This window comes from Dunckerocampus dactyliophorus, chromosome 15 (genome assembly GCF_027744805.1).
Source record: "Dunckerocampus dactyliophorus isolate RoL2022-P2 chromosome 15, RoL_Ddac_1.1, whole genome shotgun sequence".
Classification (NCBI taxonomy): Eukaryota; Metazoa; Chordata; class Actinopteri; order Syngnathiformes; family Syngnathidae; genus Dunckerocampus; species Dunckerocampus dactyliophorus.
The window spans coordinates 23,122,110-23,140,435 of NC_072833.1; the positions used below are offsets into that span (position 1 = coordinate 23,122,110).

General features: G+C 39.3%; 1 protein-coding gene across 2 annotated transcripts; it reads left to right on the forward strand.

Annotated features, from left to right (window-relative positions):
* Positions 1–701: 701 nt before the first annotated feature.
* On the forward strand, positions 702–17,803 carry tnk1 (tyrosine kinase, non-receptor, 1). 2 transcript variants are annotated; one of them, XM_054800420.1, is made up of 14 exons: positions 702–976; positions 5,569–5,747; positions 8,761–8,831; positions 9,055–9,246; positions 9,971–10,123; positions 10,199–10,476; positions 11,578–11,704; positions 11,795–11,941; positions 12,015–12,109; positions 12,186–12,425; positions 12,504–12,571; positions 13,530–14,005; positions 14,079–14,174; positions 15,108–17,802. In XM_054800420.1, exons 2-14 carry the CDS (start codon positions 5,591–5,593, stop codon positions 15,282–15,284), a joined length of 2,277 nt encoding a protein of 758 aa, XP_054656395.1. In that variant the 5' UTR covers positions 702–976; positions 5,569–5,590; the 3' UTR covers positions 15,285–17,802. The 2 variants fall into 2 exon arrangements, with proteins under 2 accessions (XP_054656395.1, XP_054656396.1); XM_054800421.1 differs by lacking the exon at positions 702–976 and having other exon boundaries at positions 5,574–5,747; positions 15,108–17,803.
* Positions 17,804–18,326: the final 523 nt, after the last annotated feature.

The window sequence follows — 18,326 nt, forward strand, 5'->3', positions numbered from 1 at the left end:
TGAAATGTACTTTCGATTAATATTTTATTAATAAATATGTTGTATTTGCCGAGCATTTTTATATATACATGTATGAGATATGTACTCTTTAACCGGCTATTGTATTTTTTATTACACATTTGAATCCATATAAATTCAATATTTTTTATATAAATGCAATAATTAAAACATTAAATAATTAAACTAGATCTTAATATTTTATTATATATATTAAGTAGAACAAATACTAAATATATCACAATTATATATAATTAAATAAAAAATACTAATATGATATACATGTTTATATATATCGTGGTGTACTGTGCTTAATGGATTATTATATTTTGAATGAATAAAATATTAAATGATATTAAAACTATATATCATGATAATTCATAACAAGGATAATAACAGGTCGAAAAAAACCCTCCCGTGAAAATAAAATACTATTTTAAACTACATTTAAAAAATTAGGTGAGATTTTATATTCATGTTTTCAGTAATTCAACATGCAATAAAGTACAAAAATCCACAAATATTTAACAAAATATTGAGAGCTATAACAATATATGGGTGTATTATTATAATTAAATACAATAATAATATGATTTTAAAAACGAAACAGTCGAAACTATGCTGTCTCATTCAGGTTAAGCATGACCGGAAAAGGCGTGGCTTTTTGCGAAAATAGGCGGAGTCTAAAACCAGTCGTACACAGGTAGATTCTCTCCTGCGGCTCGGTTGTTGTGGCTCGCGTGGAATTGGAAGAGAAAGATTTTAGAAGTTACAGTTCCCTGTGGATTAAATACAAAAAGGGAAATAAGGAATTTAAGGGACTGTGACACTTGTAGAGGACTTTTCCAGGATTTCTAAGGCGAGTTTTGTCAGGAAGTCGTCAGCTTTTTTGGACCTGGCATGCAGTCATGGGTCGGTTGTCACAGGGCGTGTTTGGTTGAGAAATCGCTGTCAACAGCTCACATACTTTTAATGAACGGTAAGTTTACTAGCAACGCATCATATTTACTTATTTATTTCTGCAGTTTAGCCTCACTTGTTTGGTAAGACACTATAGGGTCAGCATCAATAAACTACACTAATAGATGCTAGCATTATGAATATAGTTATTATCAAGTATAAATAATGTCTCTTAGAATGTGTGCTTTTTATGATTTAATCTGTGCAAAATATTTATCAAAATCCGTCCATCCATTTTCTATTCTATGATCCTCATTAGGGTCGCGGGGGTATGCTGGAGCCTATCCCAGCTGACTTCAGGCGACAGGCGGGGTACACCCTGGACTGGTCGCCAGCCAATCGCAGGGCACATATAGACAATATATTATCCAAAATAATTTTTTTGATCATTGAAATGATTCATTTAGTTTGCTGCTGTTTTAAGCATTTTATTTAAGCATCCATACATAAAGTATGACATTGTACAAAAAAATTAAAAATGTTTTCTTGTATTTTTTAATTACAAATATTTAAATGTTGTATTTTTAAGTACTGGGAATGTCAATTAAATAATCTAAAAGGTATATAATAAAAATACATTTTAGGATTAATTTACTGTAAGCATTGAATGTGAAGCATCTGTGCAGAAAATATGAAAATATAATAGAAATAAAATTATTTTTTGTAGTAGTGTTTGAATTTGAAAATATTTGCCTGTATTTTCATGTATAAAATATGAATAAATCCAACAAAAAATGTTTTTGTTGCTATTTTTTCAGTACAGTCAAACCTGGGTTTTTGTATGTGCCAGATTTTATATGATTTGGCTTTCGTTGAAAATATCTAAATTTTGCCTCGGTTATCGTACAGTATTGCACATAATAAAGTGCACCCTGTAATGTATCATTCGGTGAAATCGAATGGTCAAACAAAGCAGCCTACGAGTTGCTGACTCACTGTCTGTGCATTTTTAATTGAATGCGATAGCTGAATAACCGGCCATGGGGCCACAGAAAGTTGTAAGTGCCAGCACTTTGATATTAAAGATGAGAAACACTATTGAATTCAATCTCAGGATGTACGGGAAGTGCGCATTAAGTTCCCTCCATTTCTCATTTTGGGTATCTGGAACGGATTACAGTGTTCCTTCGTTTAACGTTGGGGTTAGGTTCCAAAAAATACCAGCGTTAAGTGAAATCTGTGAGTAGAAGTAGATACACAAAGTACATTTTGTGTTCAGTCGTGTTGTCATTGAATAATATTTAAATTTGTTTGATGATCTGAAACATTTGTGACAAACATGCAAAAAATAAGAAATCAGGAAGGGGGCAAACACTTTTTGTTATATTTAAGTGTCCATCCAATAAAAGGTAAAATTGAAAAAAATGGGCATGCAAAATACTTTCAGGGTAGGACTCCAGTAATTTGAAATGATTATAGATCAATTTGTGTTGTTATTTAGAATATACTATAAACTACCAGTTAGAGTGTCCCGTCCCGTGCAGGCTTCCCACAGCTGCCCAGGGCACAGTGAGGGGTAACTACCGCTGTAGCTACGGAGCCGAATATCTAACATCCAAAGTGAAACTAACTTCACTACAATACACCACAGACTTGTCTGCATGGTGGTGTTGCATTTTCTTCTTGCGGGTGGCGGGAGTCGTGTGGCAACCAGCTTTAAGGCGCATTACCGCACCTACCACATTGGAGCGTGGCCCAGATTTCCGAACGTTATACAGCAACGTGATCGTCCCGATCTCGTGGCAGAAGCTGATTTTATCCGGTTTTCAAAATACAGAGGATGGGCAGCCGATCTCGATCCTGAAGATCGGATCGGGACATCCCTCGCGGAATACACATGTCTCGGACTGCATCTGTTCAAGTCAAATCAAGCAATTAATGACTTTATGAAGCCACTTTTTTTGTTATATATCAATATTTTAAACTGCTACCATAATGTAATAAATTGTAATTAATATACCTCAAGGTGAGGGCTTTTCTCAGCAATTTTAGGTTTACGATTAATTACAACATTTAATTACAGATCATAATTAATTAATCTCTCAACTTTTCAAATATCTTGACACCAGTAATTATAATTATATTCCATCCATCCATCCATTTTCTATGTCGCTTATCCTCATTAGGGTCGTGGGGGTATGCTGGAGCCTATCCCAGCAGACTTTGGACGAGAGAAGGGGTACACTGGTCGCCAGTCAATCAATCACAGGGCACATATAGACAAACAACCATTCACACTCACATTCATACCTATGGACAACTCAGCCACCGTACGGCCTATAATTGTATTATAATGCTATATTAAATATATATGTAGTATATATTATATTAAATAGAGTTAATTAATTATATTGAATAATCACACATAAAAATATTACGCTAATAAAATAAAAAATATAGGTATTTTTTATTTTTTTAATTGACAATTTGAAGAAAATGTTGAAGCATGGTGGAAGTTGAGTACAGTAGGCTTTGTAAACAAGAAAACGATAGTGGAATGCCACACGCGTGTGACTGTCCAACAGATGAGAATATGCACTTTTTTTTATCAGTTGCTAGGCAGGTTAAAGATTCATCGGTGTGTACATAAAGTAGGTAACAAAGAATGCAAGGCTAGCAGACAGTGCAGCTCGTCTGCTTGCTGATTGCTCATCCTAACTGGACAAAATGTTGCTGACTGCCCCATTGTTGTCAGTGCAGACGTTGCCCATTGCAGAAACCGACAAATGCCGCCAAAGCGCATGGACGAGAGGTGATTAGACAAAGTAAAAAACAATTTTAAAAACCTGCGTAGGAGTTGTGTTTTCCGATTGCAGAAACCGCTATCACAATGTATCGTTATCGCTTGCGATATTGGGACATAATATTCTGATGTATCATTTTGTTAGTTGTCACGCGACTGGGACAAAATGTAAATATCTTGATGCATGGCTTTATTGGCTGTTACGGCGCTGGGACCAAATATCAATACACCTTGTGTCGTTCCTGCAATACTGGGACAAAAGAGCAGTGTTGTGATGTATCGTTATCTTTTATGATACAGTACAGCAGGGATTTCCAAACGTTTTCGACCTAGGGCCGCACAGTGAAAACCGAAAGGACGCAAGGGCCACTTTATGCTAAGACGTTATATTTCATGAAAAAATTGCACCTTAGCTTTGTGATATACTGTAGGTGAAAACATATTTATTATTAGTATGAACGTAGCTCTTTTCCCCATTTTTTCTGCTTTTTTTGTCATTTTGTGTTTGTTTTAAAATTTGCCAAATATTTTTCTTCTTAAATAATCTTTGTACATTTTCTTCCCATCATATTATGACTTTATTTTCATGATATTTTGACTTTATTCCCATAATATTATAACTTTTCCCCAAAATGAATTTTTTTCTCATAATATTAATTTATTCTTGTAGAAATTGTGACTTTTTTTTCTCTTTAAAATATGACTTTTGTCTCTTAATATTTACATTTTATTCTGGTAAAATTGGAACATTTCCGCAACATAATTTTCCAAAAACTTATTTTTATTTATTTATTTTCATGATGTTCCTACTTAAAAAAAATGTGTTTTAATTTATTATCTCAACTTTATGCTGCTAAAGTGGCATTATTTTTCCTCATAATATTATGACGTTATTCTTATTAAATTTTTGGCTGAAAAAATTACAGATTTTTCCATTTTTGCTGGGGTTTTTTGTGGGTTTTTTTTTTAGTTTACTTGTTAAATTATAGTTTTAGAATATGTGGTGGGCCAATACAAAAACTAATGGCCCCCGGGCTGCACTTTGGACACCCCTGCAGTACAGATACTAGTGGAGAAATATACTATTGATATCAAATTATATCTCATCAACATCCCTTATGATACTAGTACAAAATATCGGTATAATATATCAGTCCCGCAGTACCGTATTATTATATTTACAATACAGGATTGATACAAGGTATGGGACAAAATATTGATATCGCAATGTAGCTTTTTGTTATCGCTTACATTGCTGTATTGGTACCAGGATGGAACAAAATATTGATATTACAATGTATCGCATCTGTAGCTTGTGCAATGCTGATGCAAAATATCAATAACGTATTGTGTTATATTGTTATCGCTAGTAGGTATCGAAGGATGGAAGAAAATGTTGATATTGAGATGTATGTTAGCGTCATCTCTTACAATACTGAAATAAAACATTGATATTGTATCACTAGCTTTTACAATACTGGGACATACGTATAATCAATATAGCGATATACTGTATTGTTATCGCTTATGATACTAGGACAAAATATTGATATTGTGATGTATCATTACCTTTTATGGTACAGTATCAATACTGGAGGTGGTAAAAAAAAATCGCTATCACAATGTGTGTATGGTTATCTCTGACAAAACAGTATTGATACAGGCTTCATGGTATAGTTACGTTGTTAAGATGTCTTGACTCCTCCCACATCACCGAAACTCATGCATCGTAGAAAAGGAAGCATCACCTCCACCCCCTCCAGGCTAGGAGAAAAATGCTTGTTTAATGCTGCTTGTTGTCATCTATTAGGCGCATTCCTGCTGTAAACAATAGAAGCTAACGTTGGAATTCTTTCCCCTTCTTGAAGGCGGATTGGCCGTGTCCTGCTGATGGACCCGGACACTCAATGGCTGTATCAACTCCTGGCGGACGTGCAGCTGGAGAAGTTCTATCTGCGTGTCAGAGACGGCCTCAACATCACGCGGGTTGAGCACTTCGCCTACGTCAAGGAGGCCGACCTGGAGCAGGTCGGGATCAGCAAACCGGGTGAGGCTCCTTGGCACCCCCTTGTGCACATTGTGTTGTATCATTCAGTTCCTTGTTTTTTCCTGGATAGCGTACTTCCTGCGGCGACTATTCTCTCATCAGTGTATTGTAATGGCAGCTTTATAAGGCTTTACATTCGTATTACCCAATATAGTCACACTGGATGAATTTTTGGCAAAAAAGTTACTGAATCGATTTAAAGTTACGGAATCGTTTTGGAACGACTGAGGAAATTTGGCATGTCCACCAAAATCCTGAGTTGCTTCTACAGATGCACTATGGAAAGTGTCCTTACCGCCTCCATCACTGTTTGGTACGGTAACTGTACAACACGTGATAGGAAGGCACTCCAGCGGGTGATCAAGACCTCACAGAACATTGTTGGGGCAGCCCTCCCCTCACTGCAAGACATTTATAAATCTAGAGTCCTACGAAGAACACACAACCTCATCAAGGACAGCACACATCCACAACACTCATTATTCACACTCCTACCGTCAGGCAGACGCTACAGGAGTTTGAAGTCCAGGACCACAAGGCTGGCAAACAGCTTTTACCCACAGGCCATCAGGCTTCTCAACGAAGCACTCACACACGCCGCACGCAACACACGCACACACTCATAACACTTTATTTATTAATTTATTGGTATTCATGTCTCTTCTGTTGTTGTTGCTTAATTTATTAGTATTAATGTTTCTTATGTTCTTATTCACTTTCTTGTGTTTTCTTTCTTTTCTTGGGAGAATGAACAGAATAAGAATTTCATTGCATAGTATAACTGCCTGTTTTACCATGCACATGACAATAAAACTCTTGAATCTTGAATGTAGCCTGGCTAACTTTTCTAATGGGATGTCAGCCTCTGCACACATTGGTACAAAATTTTCAATAAGATTAAGGAAGACGTAGTCACCGATGCAATTCCAATTGCATTATTAATGTAAGGTATTTTTTTGTGACACCCTTATTTTGTTTACGCAACTAGATGAGATGTGGCAAACAGCGCTCTTCTTTTGAAGGCCGGAAGTGTGTGTTGAGAAGGTGTGTTTACAGTTAAGACGAGCTGGGCGCAAGAATAAACGTGCCTATGAAAATATGATCATCTAGCCTGAGTCGCACACACACGGCTGCACTAGCATACTCTGCAAAATTAAGCTAACACCGCTAGCTTACGTTACCTTACCTCCAACTTTAGCCAGTGTTTTTGGTCACCCTTTCGACATGTTTAGTTCGGGACGGGGCGGGTTAGTGTTTGTGATGAGATCCTGCCAGGATTGAGCAGTCCACCGGGAAATACTTCCCCACGTGGACGTTCCTTCCTCCTCATGATGACATTATGTCATTCACATGATGTCCAGTTCCGTGAGATTCCATGTAAATTCCAGTAAATTCCGTTTATATTGGCCAATTCCACGATTCCGTGAATGCGGAAACCATAGGTCCCCACTGCTTTGAGCACCACAACACCCAGACAAACCAAGCTGTCTTTTTCCATGTAAAAAACATTGCCTGTCTTCGCCCTTCCCGTTTCTGCTGCTGAAACCTTCATCCACGCCTTTATTACCACCAGACTCGGCTACTGCAATAGCATCTTCTACAGCAGGGGTTAGCAACCCCTTGATTATGAGCTGCCAGTCGATCTTTGCGACTTTGCCGGTCGATTGTGATAATATTAGAAAAAAAATGTATTATTACATCAGTTCCCTCCCCTCCCGGAGAGTGACCAACAGGCACGCAATTTGACCACTGAACACGCCCGTACGCCTTGCCATGCGCCGGGCACGCAACCCGCAAGCTCCAGTCCCCAAAATCCGACATGAGGTACCACGAGCGCACACACGTACACCTCCTCCTCTCAACCATCATCGCTTCGCTCGCCCACGACACTGAGCCAACAAGCCAAGTACATTTGTAGTTTGCTCATGGAGCCCACGCCACAAGCCCGATGCCGACGAAGAGCCACAGAAGTAGAGGCGCCCAAAGTGAGGCGCCGGCGCCCTCTGCGGACCGTGGCTAATTTGTCATTGCATCACTGCAGAAAATGAATACAAAATGTAAAAAATGTTGACACCAATCATAACACAAAGTTTTGTATTTAAATGCAAAGCTTTTTAATTTACTTTAAACCTTTCTACAAAATAAATATGTTTCATTGAAATATTTTTTCTAGGCATATACATATACAGACCTGATCAAAATCTTAAGACCTGTTGAAAAATTGCTAGAATTTGTATCTTAATAAGGTGTGCGGCCTTGGGGCCATTTGCGGCCCGTGGCTGTTATTTTAATGGCATTCTAAAAATACAATTTAACAAGAAAAGTAAAAAAGCCGCAACCATTTTAAAATCCGCCGTAAATTTACAAGAATAAAGTTGTAATCGAATGAGAAAAATCTGTAATTTGATGAGAATAACGTCATAATATTATGGGGAAAAATAACGTCAGTTTAGTAGCATCAAGTTAAAATATTAAAGAAAAAATAGGTTATTTTTTTTTAAGTCATAATATTATGAGAAACAATCAAAACAACAAATAGAGTTTTAATTTTTTTTTTTTTATTAAGTTGCAGAAAAAGTGATCAAGTTACGAAAATAAAGTAAAAATATTAAGGGAATAAAGTCAGAATCAGGAGAAGAAAATTCACAAGAAGAAAGTTGAAATAGTTGGAAAATAAAAACAACACAAGAAATGGAAAAAAGGTGCAATTTTATTAGAATAAACTTGTAATTTTATGAGGAAAAATAATGTCATTTTCAAGAAAATTTATGAAAATTATTTAAGAAGAAAGTTGAAACATTTGGAAAATTGAAAAAAAACAACAGCAAATTTTTTTTTTTTTAATTTTTAAAAGTTTTTAAAGTTTAAAGCGTCATCTTGCGCTGTCCCGTACATGTCTTCATCTTTGTCATACTGCACATTTTTTGCAAATATATATCCGAAGGAAGGAAGTCAAGTTTTTCATGAAATTTCAATTTGTATTGTTTCATGTGTTGTTTTTTTTCTTTGTAAGCACAAAGACGATTATGGGATGCACTAAAACGCCACAAGACCTCACAAAGCTCGCGGCCGTGGATGCCAAAGGTATGAAATGTTGTCCGCCATACCTAATTTACATAACCACTTGTTGCTAGGCAGATTTCAGTAGACTCAGTCACAATTGTATGTACGAGAAATCATTGTTATGCCGCTAAATAGCAGCACAGTTCCACACAATCAAAGGACGATTGGTTGTATTTTTCTTAACAGTTCCAAAATGATACTGCTATGATATGCTGTGATCATACCAAGTCATCTATTCACACAGGGGTCGAGCGGACGATGTCCAGATGGAGGGGAGCAGTGGAGCAGTGGTGGTCCCGCCCAAAACCAGGAAGGCAGTAGCCGGGCCCTGCCCAGTTTAATCCAGGATAATGAGCTGGTTCTGGGGGAGAAATTGGGCTCCGGGTCCTTTGGTGTGGTGAAAAGGGGACAGTGGCATACACCCACCGGAAGAGTCGTAAGGAAAAATCATTTTGATGTTTAAATGCAGTATTTTTATAGTAAAGCGCCTAAATGTTTGGATATTTTTTGGGGGGGATACAAAATCTATCAAAATCTATAATCTAATCGACATGTGGCGTATGTTATGATTTACGGTATCGTTTTTTCTTACCAGCGTAGGGACAGACAGTGATATTGTGATGTATGGCATTCTTATCCTTGATGATACAAAATCAATACAATGGGTGGGACAAAATACTGATATTGCGATTTTTAGGGTTAAAAATATCAATATTCTAATTATGGTATAATTATGTTTTAGGATACAGTACGATAGTACGATATCACAATGCATTGTGTCGTTAGCTCATACAATATAATCATCAGTATCAATACCAGAATATCAATGTATGGTATCACTATCTCTTCCAATACAGTACCAATACCAAGGGTTGTAATAAAAACTGATATTGTTATGTTATGTGTTGTATCGTTATTGCTTATTGTAAAATATTGATGCCAACGGTGGTACAAAATATCAGTATTGCGATGTTTGGTATCATTATCACCTATGATACAGTATCATTACCAGGAATGGAACAAAATATCACAAACATACAACTGAAAAAAGAAATACTACACGTATTTAAATACAATTTTAAAAATTGACAACATTAAGAAAAATAGGCCTGAAAATGAATACAAAATAAATAATTTTAAAAAAAGTTCTACTTTTCCAGCTTCCTGTGGCGGTAAAGTCGCTACGGAGCAGCATGTGCAAGCAGACGGAAACGCTAACAGACTTCCTGTTAGAAGTGACGACCATGCAGTCGCTGGACCACCCCCACATTATACGACTGTACGGGGTCGTGCTCACCCAGCCCCTCAAAATGGTAGGACCACCCATCCTGTCCCGCAAAGCCCGTTTTGCATCCAACATTAATACAGTTGCTTGATACCATTTCCAGGTAACAGAGCTGGCCCCCCTGGGTTCCCTATACGACATGCTACGCTTGCGTCAGTTCGAGTACCCGCTGGTGCGTTTGTGGCTCTTTGCCACCCAAATTGCGGCAGGTATGGACTACCTGGAGACCCGCCGCTTCATTCATAGGGACCTGGCGGCCAGGAATGTTTTGTTGGCTTCCAAAGAAATGGTCAAGATTGGGGATTTTGGCCTGATGAGGGGCCTGAGTCAAGACGCAGACCACTACGTCATGTCAGCGCATAGGCGGATCCCATTCGCATGGTGAGGAGTGTTTGAATTGTTGCGGTTGGGCGCACCCCAAAAATCGGGGGCAGGGGTGCGGTCACCACTACACACAGGTGGCTACTGTTAGTGGTGACTATGAAATGTTGCGTTTGGGTACACCCCAAAAGTTGGGGACAGGGGGGCAGTCAGCACTATGCCAGGTGACTATTTGTAGTGGTGACTATATACTCTTTGAAATGTTGCGTTGGGCGCACCCCAAAAATTGGGGGCAGGGAGGCAGTCACTACTACACACAGGTGGCTACTTGTAGTGGTTACCATAACATGGTAGACCCTTTGAAAATGTGAAAGTTTGTACCCCCCCAAAGTTATTGCCCCCAAGGGTGACCGCCCCCTGGCCCCAAAACACACTGGTGATTACTTTGACCTTAATGGCAAATGGCTAACATCAAGGTTCACTAAAAGCAAAGTCAAAAAATGTGTCTCGCAAATTTTGCCCCTGGGTGGCCGCCCCTGGAGTACGTTAAAATGTTATTCGAGGGTGAATGCCCAACTCTTGTCCCACCATACACTACATAGAGAGTGGCTGAGGTGAAAGTAAAAAAAAAACAAAAAAAACTGGGGTCTAAAATTTTTGCCCCCAGGGTGACCGCCCACCCTTGGCACCGACAATACGCAATCGCATTTGGCAGTCTGAAAATTTGAGGTTTTGCGACCCCAATTATTTTTGCCCCCGGGTGATCGCTTCGTGCCCCCAAAATACACTCCACCACTGCGCTCAGCTGACCTTAATGGGGCGTGGCTAAGGTAATAGTACGCTAATAAGGTGAACAAATGCCACCCACAATGCTACACCTGAACTAAGCCGACTTGGGGTGTGGCCAACGACCACTAAAGTTAACTAATAACAATGTCACAAATGACCCCCCAAATTTGGTGCCTGGGGTGACCTCCCCACCTTCCCGGACCCCACACACTATATCACTACCCCCAGCTAACTTGGACCTTAAGGGGGAGTGGCTGAGATTCACTAAGGTTGGTTGTCCCACCCAAGCTGTTGTACCTGGCTGGGCCACCATCCTATTTTAGCATGAAAATTTCAGGAGTAATTTAAGGGTCTTTTCTCGATGGGTTGCAGGTGCGCTCCTGAGAGTCTCCGTGTGGGGTCCTTCTCTCATTCCTCTGATGTGTGGATGTTTGGCGTGACCCTTTGGGAAATGTTCACGTACTGTGAAGAGCCTTGGTTCGGTCTGTCAGGAAAACAAGTATGGGCTTGTCCGCCTTAATCGTAACAGAACACGGGACGACACCCCGCCCGTGTTTCAGCCTCAAGTGAAAGTTTCTTTCAAATCTAGATCCTGTGGCGTGTGGAACGGGAGGGGGAGCGCTTGGAAAAACCGCCGGATTGTCCCCAGGAGATGTATGGCATCATGAGGAAGTGCTGGCCGTGCAACCCGGCGGACCGGCCCACCTTTGCTCAGCTTATTACCATGGTGGCAGAGGTAAAAAGCAGGAAAGGTGCAACCACTCGCTGCTTCAAAAGCAGGACTGCCTTTTCACGGCTTTCTTGTTCAGGCTAAACCGATGGAAGTCCAAGCCACAAGGGAGTTTGCAGAACCCAGGAAACTTGCGCTCCTGCCTCATGATCTTGTGACCGTCGTAGAACATGGGTACCAAACTAAATAAGAGTGGGTCATGTCAGAAAATTTTTGCACATTCGACTCCTTGACTCTCCACCCTGTGCAGCCTGGAGCTCAGCGAGTGGCGGGGGCAGAACCAGAGGACGCTAAATGTCGGATGGTTCCCTCCGAGCCTCATTGTACCGCCGACTCCTGCGGCTTCTGCAGTCGGCGCCCCGTCTACTGCCTCCAGCAACCCAGGACCTGTGAACTACATCTCCCCTCCGGTGAAGGGTAGTCTGCAGCACACCGCTCACGGGGACATCCATCCGGATCGTAGCTGGGGGACACCTGAGAACCTGGAAGAGTCGGTGACTTTTTTTTTTTATAGCATGACTGCAAGTAAAGATCCAAAATACTGAATTTACTGTTTTCATGTGTGCAGCACCGGGGGCAGCTTCAGGCAAGGCACCACCAGGGAGAAGGAGGGATCAAATCTGCAGAAAATGTCAGGTAGTGACTTTCCCTTCAGTCAGGGGTGCCAAACTTTTTCCAGCGAGGGCCGCATAGTGAAAAATGAAAGGACGCAAATTTGTGATATAGGTGAAAAAGCCTATTATTTTTATTAATATGAACTTTGGTCTCGCCCCCCCCCATTAAAATTTGGTCATTTTCCCTAACCTAATTTTCTAAAAATGACAATCTTTGTTGTGGGTTTTTTTTGTTTCTCATACTAGTACAACTTTTAAAAAAAAATCATTTTTTTTTAAATATTTCAACTCTATACTGCTAAAATTAAAAATAAATACTATGTTTCCTCATAATATGACAAGTTTATTCTAGTAAAATTCATTTTGACTTTATTCTTGTAAAATGTTTGCTGGGTTTTGTTTTTTTCCAACTATTTCAACTTTCTAAATTACAACTTTTTTCCTCTTGCTATTCTTGTAAAATTACTGCTGATTTAAATAATTTTGCTTTTTTTAATTTTATTTTCCTGTTAATTTATATGCTTAGAATGTGCCCTGGGACCCCCCCCCCCCCCAAAAAAAAAATCTCCATAAATGCCCAAAGTGAGGCCACTTTGGACACCCCTTTTCGTCAGAGGTTCCCGCTCACGCTACATGTTAGCGTCCGTATTGATCATAGCATTGCATAACATACAGTATCTTGGCTTTGGAAGTGAAAAATAAACGGCATAATCTTTTGTGCTGTATGACCTACAGATAGTCACAACAGTGCATGATATACTATTTCAATCTGTGGCAGCTGTAGAGCTGAAATTAGTTGCTTGGAGTTGGATAGAAAACCACAAAACTGAAGATGTGGCATCTGTAAAGCTGAAATTAATAGGCTGCGTCCCTGAAAAAGAAGTCCCTGACTTGGGACCCAGTCAGTCGGGGTGGTTCTATAATCCAGGGTGTGACGCTGGTCTGTTTTTATCGAATAAAATCCTGTACGTTGTCTCTAGGATTTTCCCGAAGCCTGGAATCGGTCTTAAGTGGCCACCAGTCACGGTCCCAACCGGTAGGTCCGCCCAAAGTGGACCACCAGGGCCGGCCCCCGGTGGGGGCGGCTCGCAGCGTGGTGGTGCAGCAAGACCACCGCCGCCTCAGCGAAGCCAGCATCCAAGCTCCTCCTCGACCGCCGCCCCCCAATTTCAAGCGTTTCAACTGGAAGGCACAGAGGCGGCCAACTGTCCACCCGCCCCTCTCGGGTTCCTCTTGGCTTCCTCAGGTGGTGCTGGTCGCCTCCTCTTCTTCGGCGCCGCCGCCTCTACCTCAATACCCACCCCCGCCTGTGGTCGGAAGCACCAACCTGGCCAAAATGTCCCACATGGCACGGTCCACCCCGCAGCTGGACGACCAAGTGGACGGCAGAGAACGGGTGAGAGAGCGGGAGAAGCCGTCTTACGCCCAGTATACCCGGGACAACCTCATCTCGCAGGTGAGGAACAAGACTTTTCTGGAAGTTTCAACTGCAATTTCAGCGGCTTGAGACACTGTCCACCTGCTCTTAGGTTATGGACGCCGTTCACGGAGTAACCATTGAAGAAGTTCGAAATGCGCTACAACGTACTGAATGGAACCCGCTGCGAGCTGAACAGCAACTCAAGGTAGGAGTTATTACATCACTGACAGAGCATGATATGCTGCAAACTGTCATTTTTTTCCATAAAATTACTGATGACCTTATTTTTATCATCAGATTGATATGACCACGACCTCTTCATATTTTGTCTTAGTTTGAAATTTTGGGCCCAAAAAAAAGGGGCGACTACTCCATCCACTCCTTTGGGACCCCTCCATTACAGCACTGTGCTCAGCTGATTATTTTTGCAAAATTCCAAACAAAAAATGTCATGACAACCTTCTCTTTATATTTTGCCCCAGTTTGAAATTTTGGGGTGACCACCCCCATCCAGTCCCTTAAGACCCCTCCGTTACACCACTGTGCGCACCTGGTTGTTTTTGCAAAATAAAAAAAAAATTTAAAAATCATGATGACTACCTCTATATAGTTGGTGTCAGTTTGAAATTTCGGGCCCCAAAAATGGCGTGACCACCCCCATCCAGTCCCTTAAGACCCCTCCATTACAAAATGCCGTGACCATTTTGGAGCACCCCTCCAATATGCTCCTGTACTCAGTTGATTAAATCCACAAAATTTGAAGAAAAATGTCATGACAATTACCTCTTTTTATTTTGTCTCAGTTTGACATTTTGGGCCCAAAAACTGGGGTGACCACCCCCACCCACTCCCCTCAGGACCCCTCCATTACACCACTGTGCTCAGCGGATTGTTTTTGCAAAATTCCCAAAAAGACTTTTCATGACGACTAATTCTTTATATTTTGTCTCATTTTGAAATTTTGGGCCCAAAAAAATGGGGCGGCCACCCCCATCCACTCTCTTAGAGCCCCTCCAAAATGTAACCATATAGAGTAATACCTCATATTTAAGGTCTCAATGGGGGCTTTTGGGTTCTGGTGTTATTTTGTCGACACCGTGCTTCACACCTCATCTTGTGTCATTTCTCTGCCTGCCAGTTGGAGCAACTGTACTCGCTGAGTCTCTGCTCCAGGGAGGACTGCCTGAGGATCCTCTCCAGGTACCAGTGGAACCTTCAGCTGGCCAGCCGCTACCTGATCCGATGGTCACGAGAAGACCGATCCGCTTCCGGAGAGAGGGATCGAACGACAGTTATCTCGGAGAAACGAGTGTAAAAACGAGACAGAAAAAGTTGTGCCATTGAAGAAAAACAACAGGAAGATGGACGACGCCAATGTCATGGGACAGTTTTATAAAGACGCTACTTTTTTTTACACTGTTGACTCGCTACATTGTAAATGTACAACATTCTTGCAAAATGACAACATGTAGTAAAGTTCTGAAATATGCTTGTAAAATGACGACATGTTCTACTACATGCTTGACGACATGTCTTGCAAGCGTACGACGCTATACTACATATTCTTGTCAAATTAACATTCTATGTGACATTCTTGTAGAATTCCGACATATTCCACAACAGGGATCCCTAATGACTGGGCCGCAGGAAGCTTTCAGGTGCAATGATAAATAAAAAAAATATATACTTGTAAATAACTACCGTACATAACATTTTATGTAAATGCATATCAATATCAGAAATGAGGGCCATTGTTTTATTTAAAAAATAATGTAGAGTTACAAATCCCATAGTTTTGTCATTTATATGTTGTTTGTTGCAAGCGGCGACCCGTCCCACTTTGTTTGACGGTCCCCGAACGCACCATTGTGCGTGCGCTAACTTTCTCCCATACCGCACAAGCCGTCAGAAAAGGTTGGGGACCGCTGTTCTCCAACATACAGTATTGTTGTAAATTTACAAGGCATTCTACGACGTGTTCGTGTGAAATTACGACGTTCTACGGCACGTTTTTGTGAAATGATGATATTCCGCGACATATTCTTGTAAAACTACGACATACTGTCTTGTGTTTTTAAATTATCGAGACATATTCGACATATTCGACACATTCTTGTAAAATTCGGACATATTGCTTACAACACATTGTTGTAAAATTGACATTCTACGACACATTTGTGAAATTACGACGCTCTAGTACATATTCTTGTGGAATTACAACATCTTTGGCACATTATTGTAAAATTCTGGCATTCTACATATTCTACACAAATTAGGACACATTCTGTGACATATTCTTGTGAAATTACGACCTTGCACCCCACTTTCTTGTAAAATTACGATATTCTACCACATATTGTTGTATCATGATGACATTCTACGACACATTTGTGAAATTACGACGCTCTAGTACATATTCTTGTGGAATTACAACATCTTTGGCACATTATTGTACTGTAAAATTCTGGCATTCTACATATTCTACACAAATTAGGACACATTCTGTGACATATTCTTGTGAAATTACGACCTTGCACCCCACTTTCTTGTAAAATTACGATATTCTACCACATATTGTTGTATCATGATGACATTCTATGACACATTTTTGTGAAATTACCATTTGTGGCCATTTGTGGCTCGAGGCTGTTTTTCTATTGGCCCAGTGGTGCACATTCTAAAAATACAATTTAACAAGAAAAGTACAAAAACAACAGCAAAAATAGAAAAATCAGTAGTAATCGTAAAAATAAATAAAGGCAAAATATTAAAGAGAAAAAAGTTGTAAACTAACCAGAAAAGTCATCATTTTATTATGTATATTATATTATATATATTATATATAATAACATCATATTATGAGGAAAAAATAATGTCATTTTAGTAGCACCACAAAGAAAAATACATTTCTTTTAAAAAGTCGTAATATGATAAGAAACAAATAAAGTTGTCATTTTTGGAAAACTAGCCTGGGGAAAAAGGTATAATATGGGAATAAAATCTAACTATTATGGAAATAAATACAAAATATTACGGGAATAAAGTCCTAATATTACAAGAAGAAAATTGACAAGAAAGTTGAAATATTTGGAAAAAAATCAACAGCAAAAAATGGAAAAGTCAGCAGTAATTTTACAAGAATAAGTCAAAATATTACATCGTATTCTAACAAGAAAAATGTACAATTTTACGAGAATAAACTTGTAAAATTATGAGAAAAATAATGTCATTTTAGTAGCACACAGAAAAAAATGTTTCAAAAGTTGTAATATAAGAAAGTGTTAATTTTTGCAAAATCAGGTTGGGCAAAAGTTATAATATGGGAATAAAGTCATAATATTACAAGACGGACATTTACAATAAAGTTTAAGTATTTGGACATTTATTTATTTATTATTACATTTTTATTTTTTTATATTTAGAAATTTCAAACAACAGCAAAAATGGAAAAATCTGCAGTAATTTTACAAGAATAAAATCAAAATATTAAGAGGAAAAAGGCATATTCTTACAAGACTTTTTCATGTGAATAAACTCGTAATATGAGGAAAAAACATAATTTATTATAGAGTACAAAAATTCAAGAAAAAATTGTGTTTTTTTTAACACTGTCCTGCTCACAAGTCTGTGAGAATAAGGTAACTAGTTAAACAAGCTGAATAACAACACGTGTTACTCGTGGTGTTTTTTTAAAAGAAAGCACTAAAAAAAAAAAAAAACATCACACAGCAACGTAATAGGTAGATAACAATCAGACAAGACACTACCAACGAATAATGCAAAATAACCGACAACTATGTGAGCTCTACAAATGTAACTCAGCGGCCATTTACATCGAGGGTACAGCAAAGCACTCTGGGAAACAGGAAGCATTGCACACGTAGACCCCGCTTCACCACTGATCTGTATAATATCTGGATAGCTCATCGGCGATGACTTGTGAAGGCAAAGGGCCGCCATATTGTTACTCGCAAGAAACACTTCTCGGGCAAGCTTTTGCATTCGTGGTGAATTTCGTTTATTAATTCGGATTGGACACAAATTTCAATTTAAGATGCCTGCATGTGCAGCTATTAACTGCACAAATCGCCAGTTCAAAGGCTGTGGACGAACATTTCACGTGTAAGTATGATTGAAATGTAGATTTATGATTGATCATTTAAGGGTTTTGCACTGTCGATCTCTCAGATATTTTCGATCGTGTAAAATTCCTCAGATTAAATGTATGTCCAGAATTGATACGTTTATATAGCTCTATAATAGCTAAGAGGAAATTTACGTACTTTTTGATATATCAAGATATATGTCTGTGTAGGCTCTAAGTCGTACAGGAGTTGTCCAACGAGGGAAAGGCTTC

What these genes read in the sequence shown, in the direction of transcription:
- tnk1 (XM_054800420.1), top strand. Translation starts at nt 5,591, where the DNA reads ATGGACCCGGACACTCAATGGCTGTATCAACTCCTGGCGGACGTGCAG. An exon ending in TCACCCAGCCCCTCAAAATG is followed by an intron (nt 10,124 to 10,198) that starts GTAGGACCACCC and finishes TACCATTTCCAG; the next exon opens with GTAACAGAGCTGGCCCCCCT. An exon ending in GGGACAACCTCATCTCGCAG is followed by an intron (nt 14,006 to 14,078) that starts GTGAGGAACAAG and finishes ACCTGCTCTTAG; the next exon opens with GTTATGGACGCCGTTCACGG.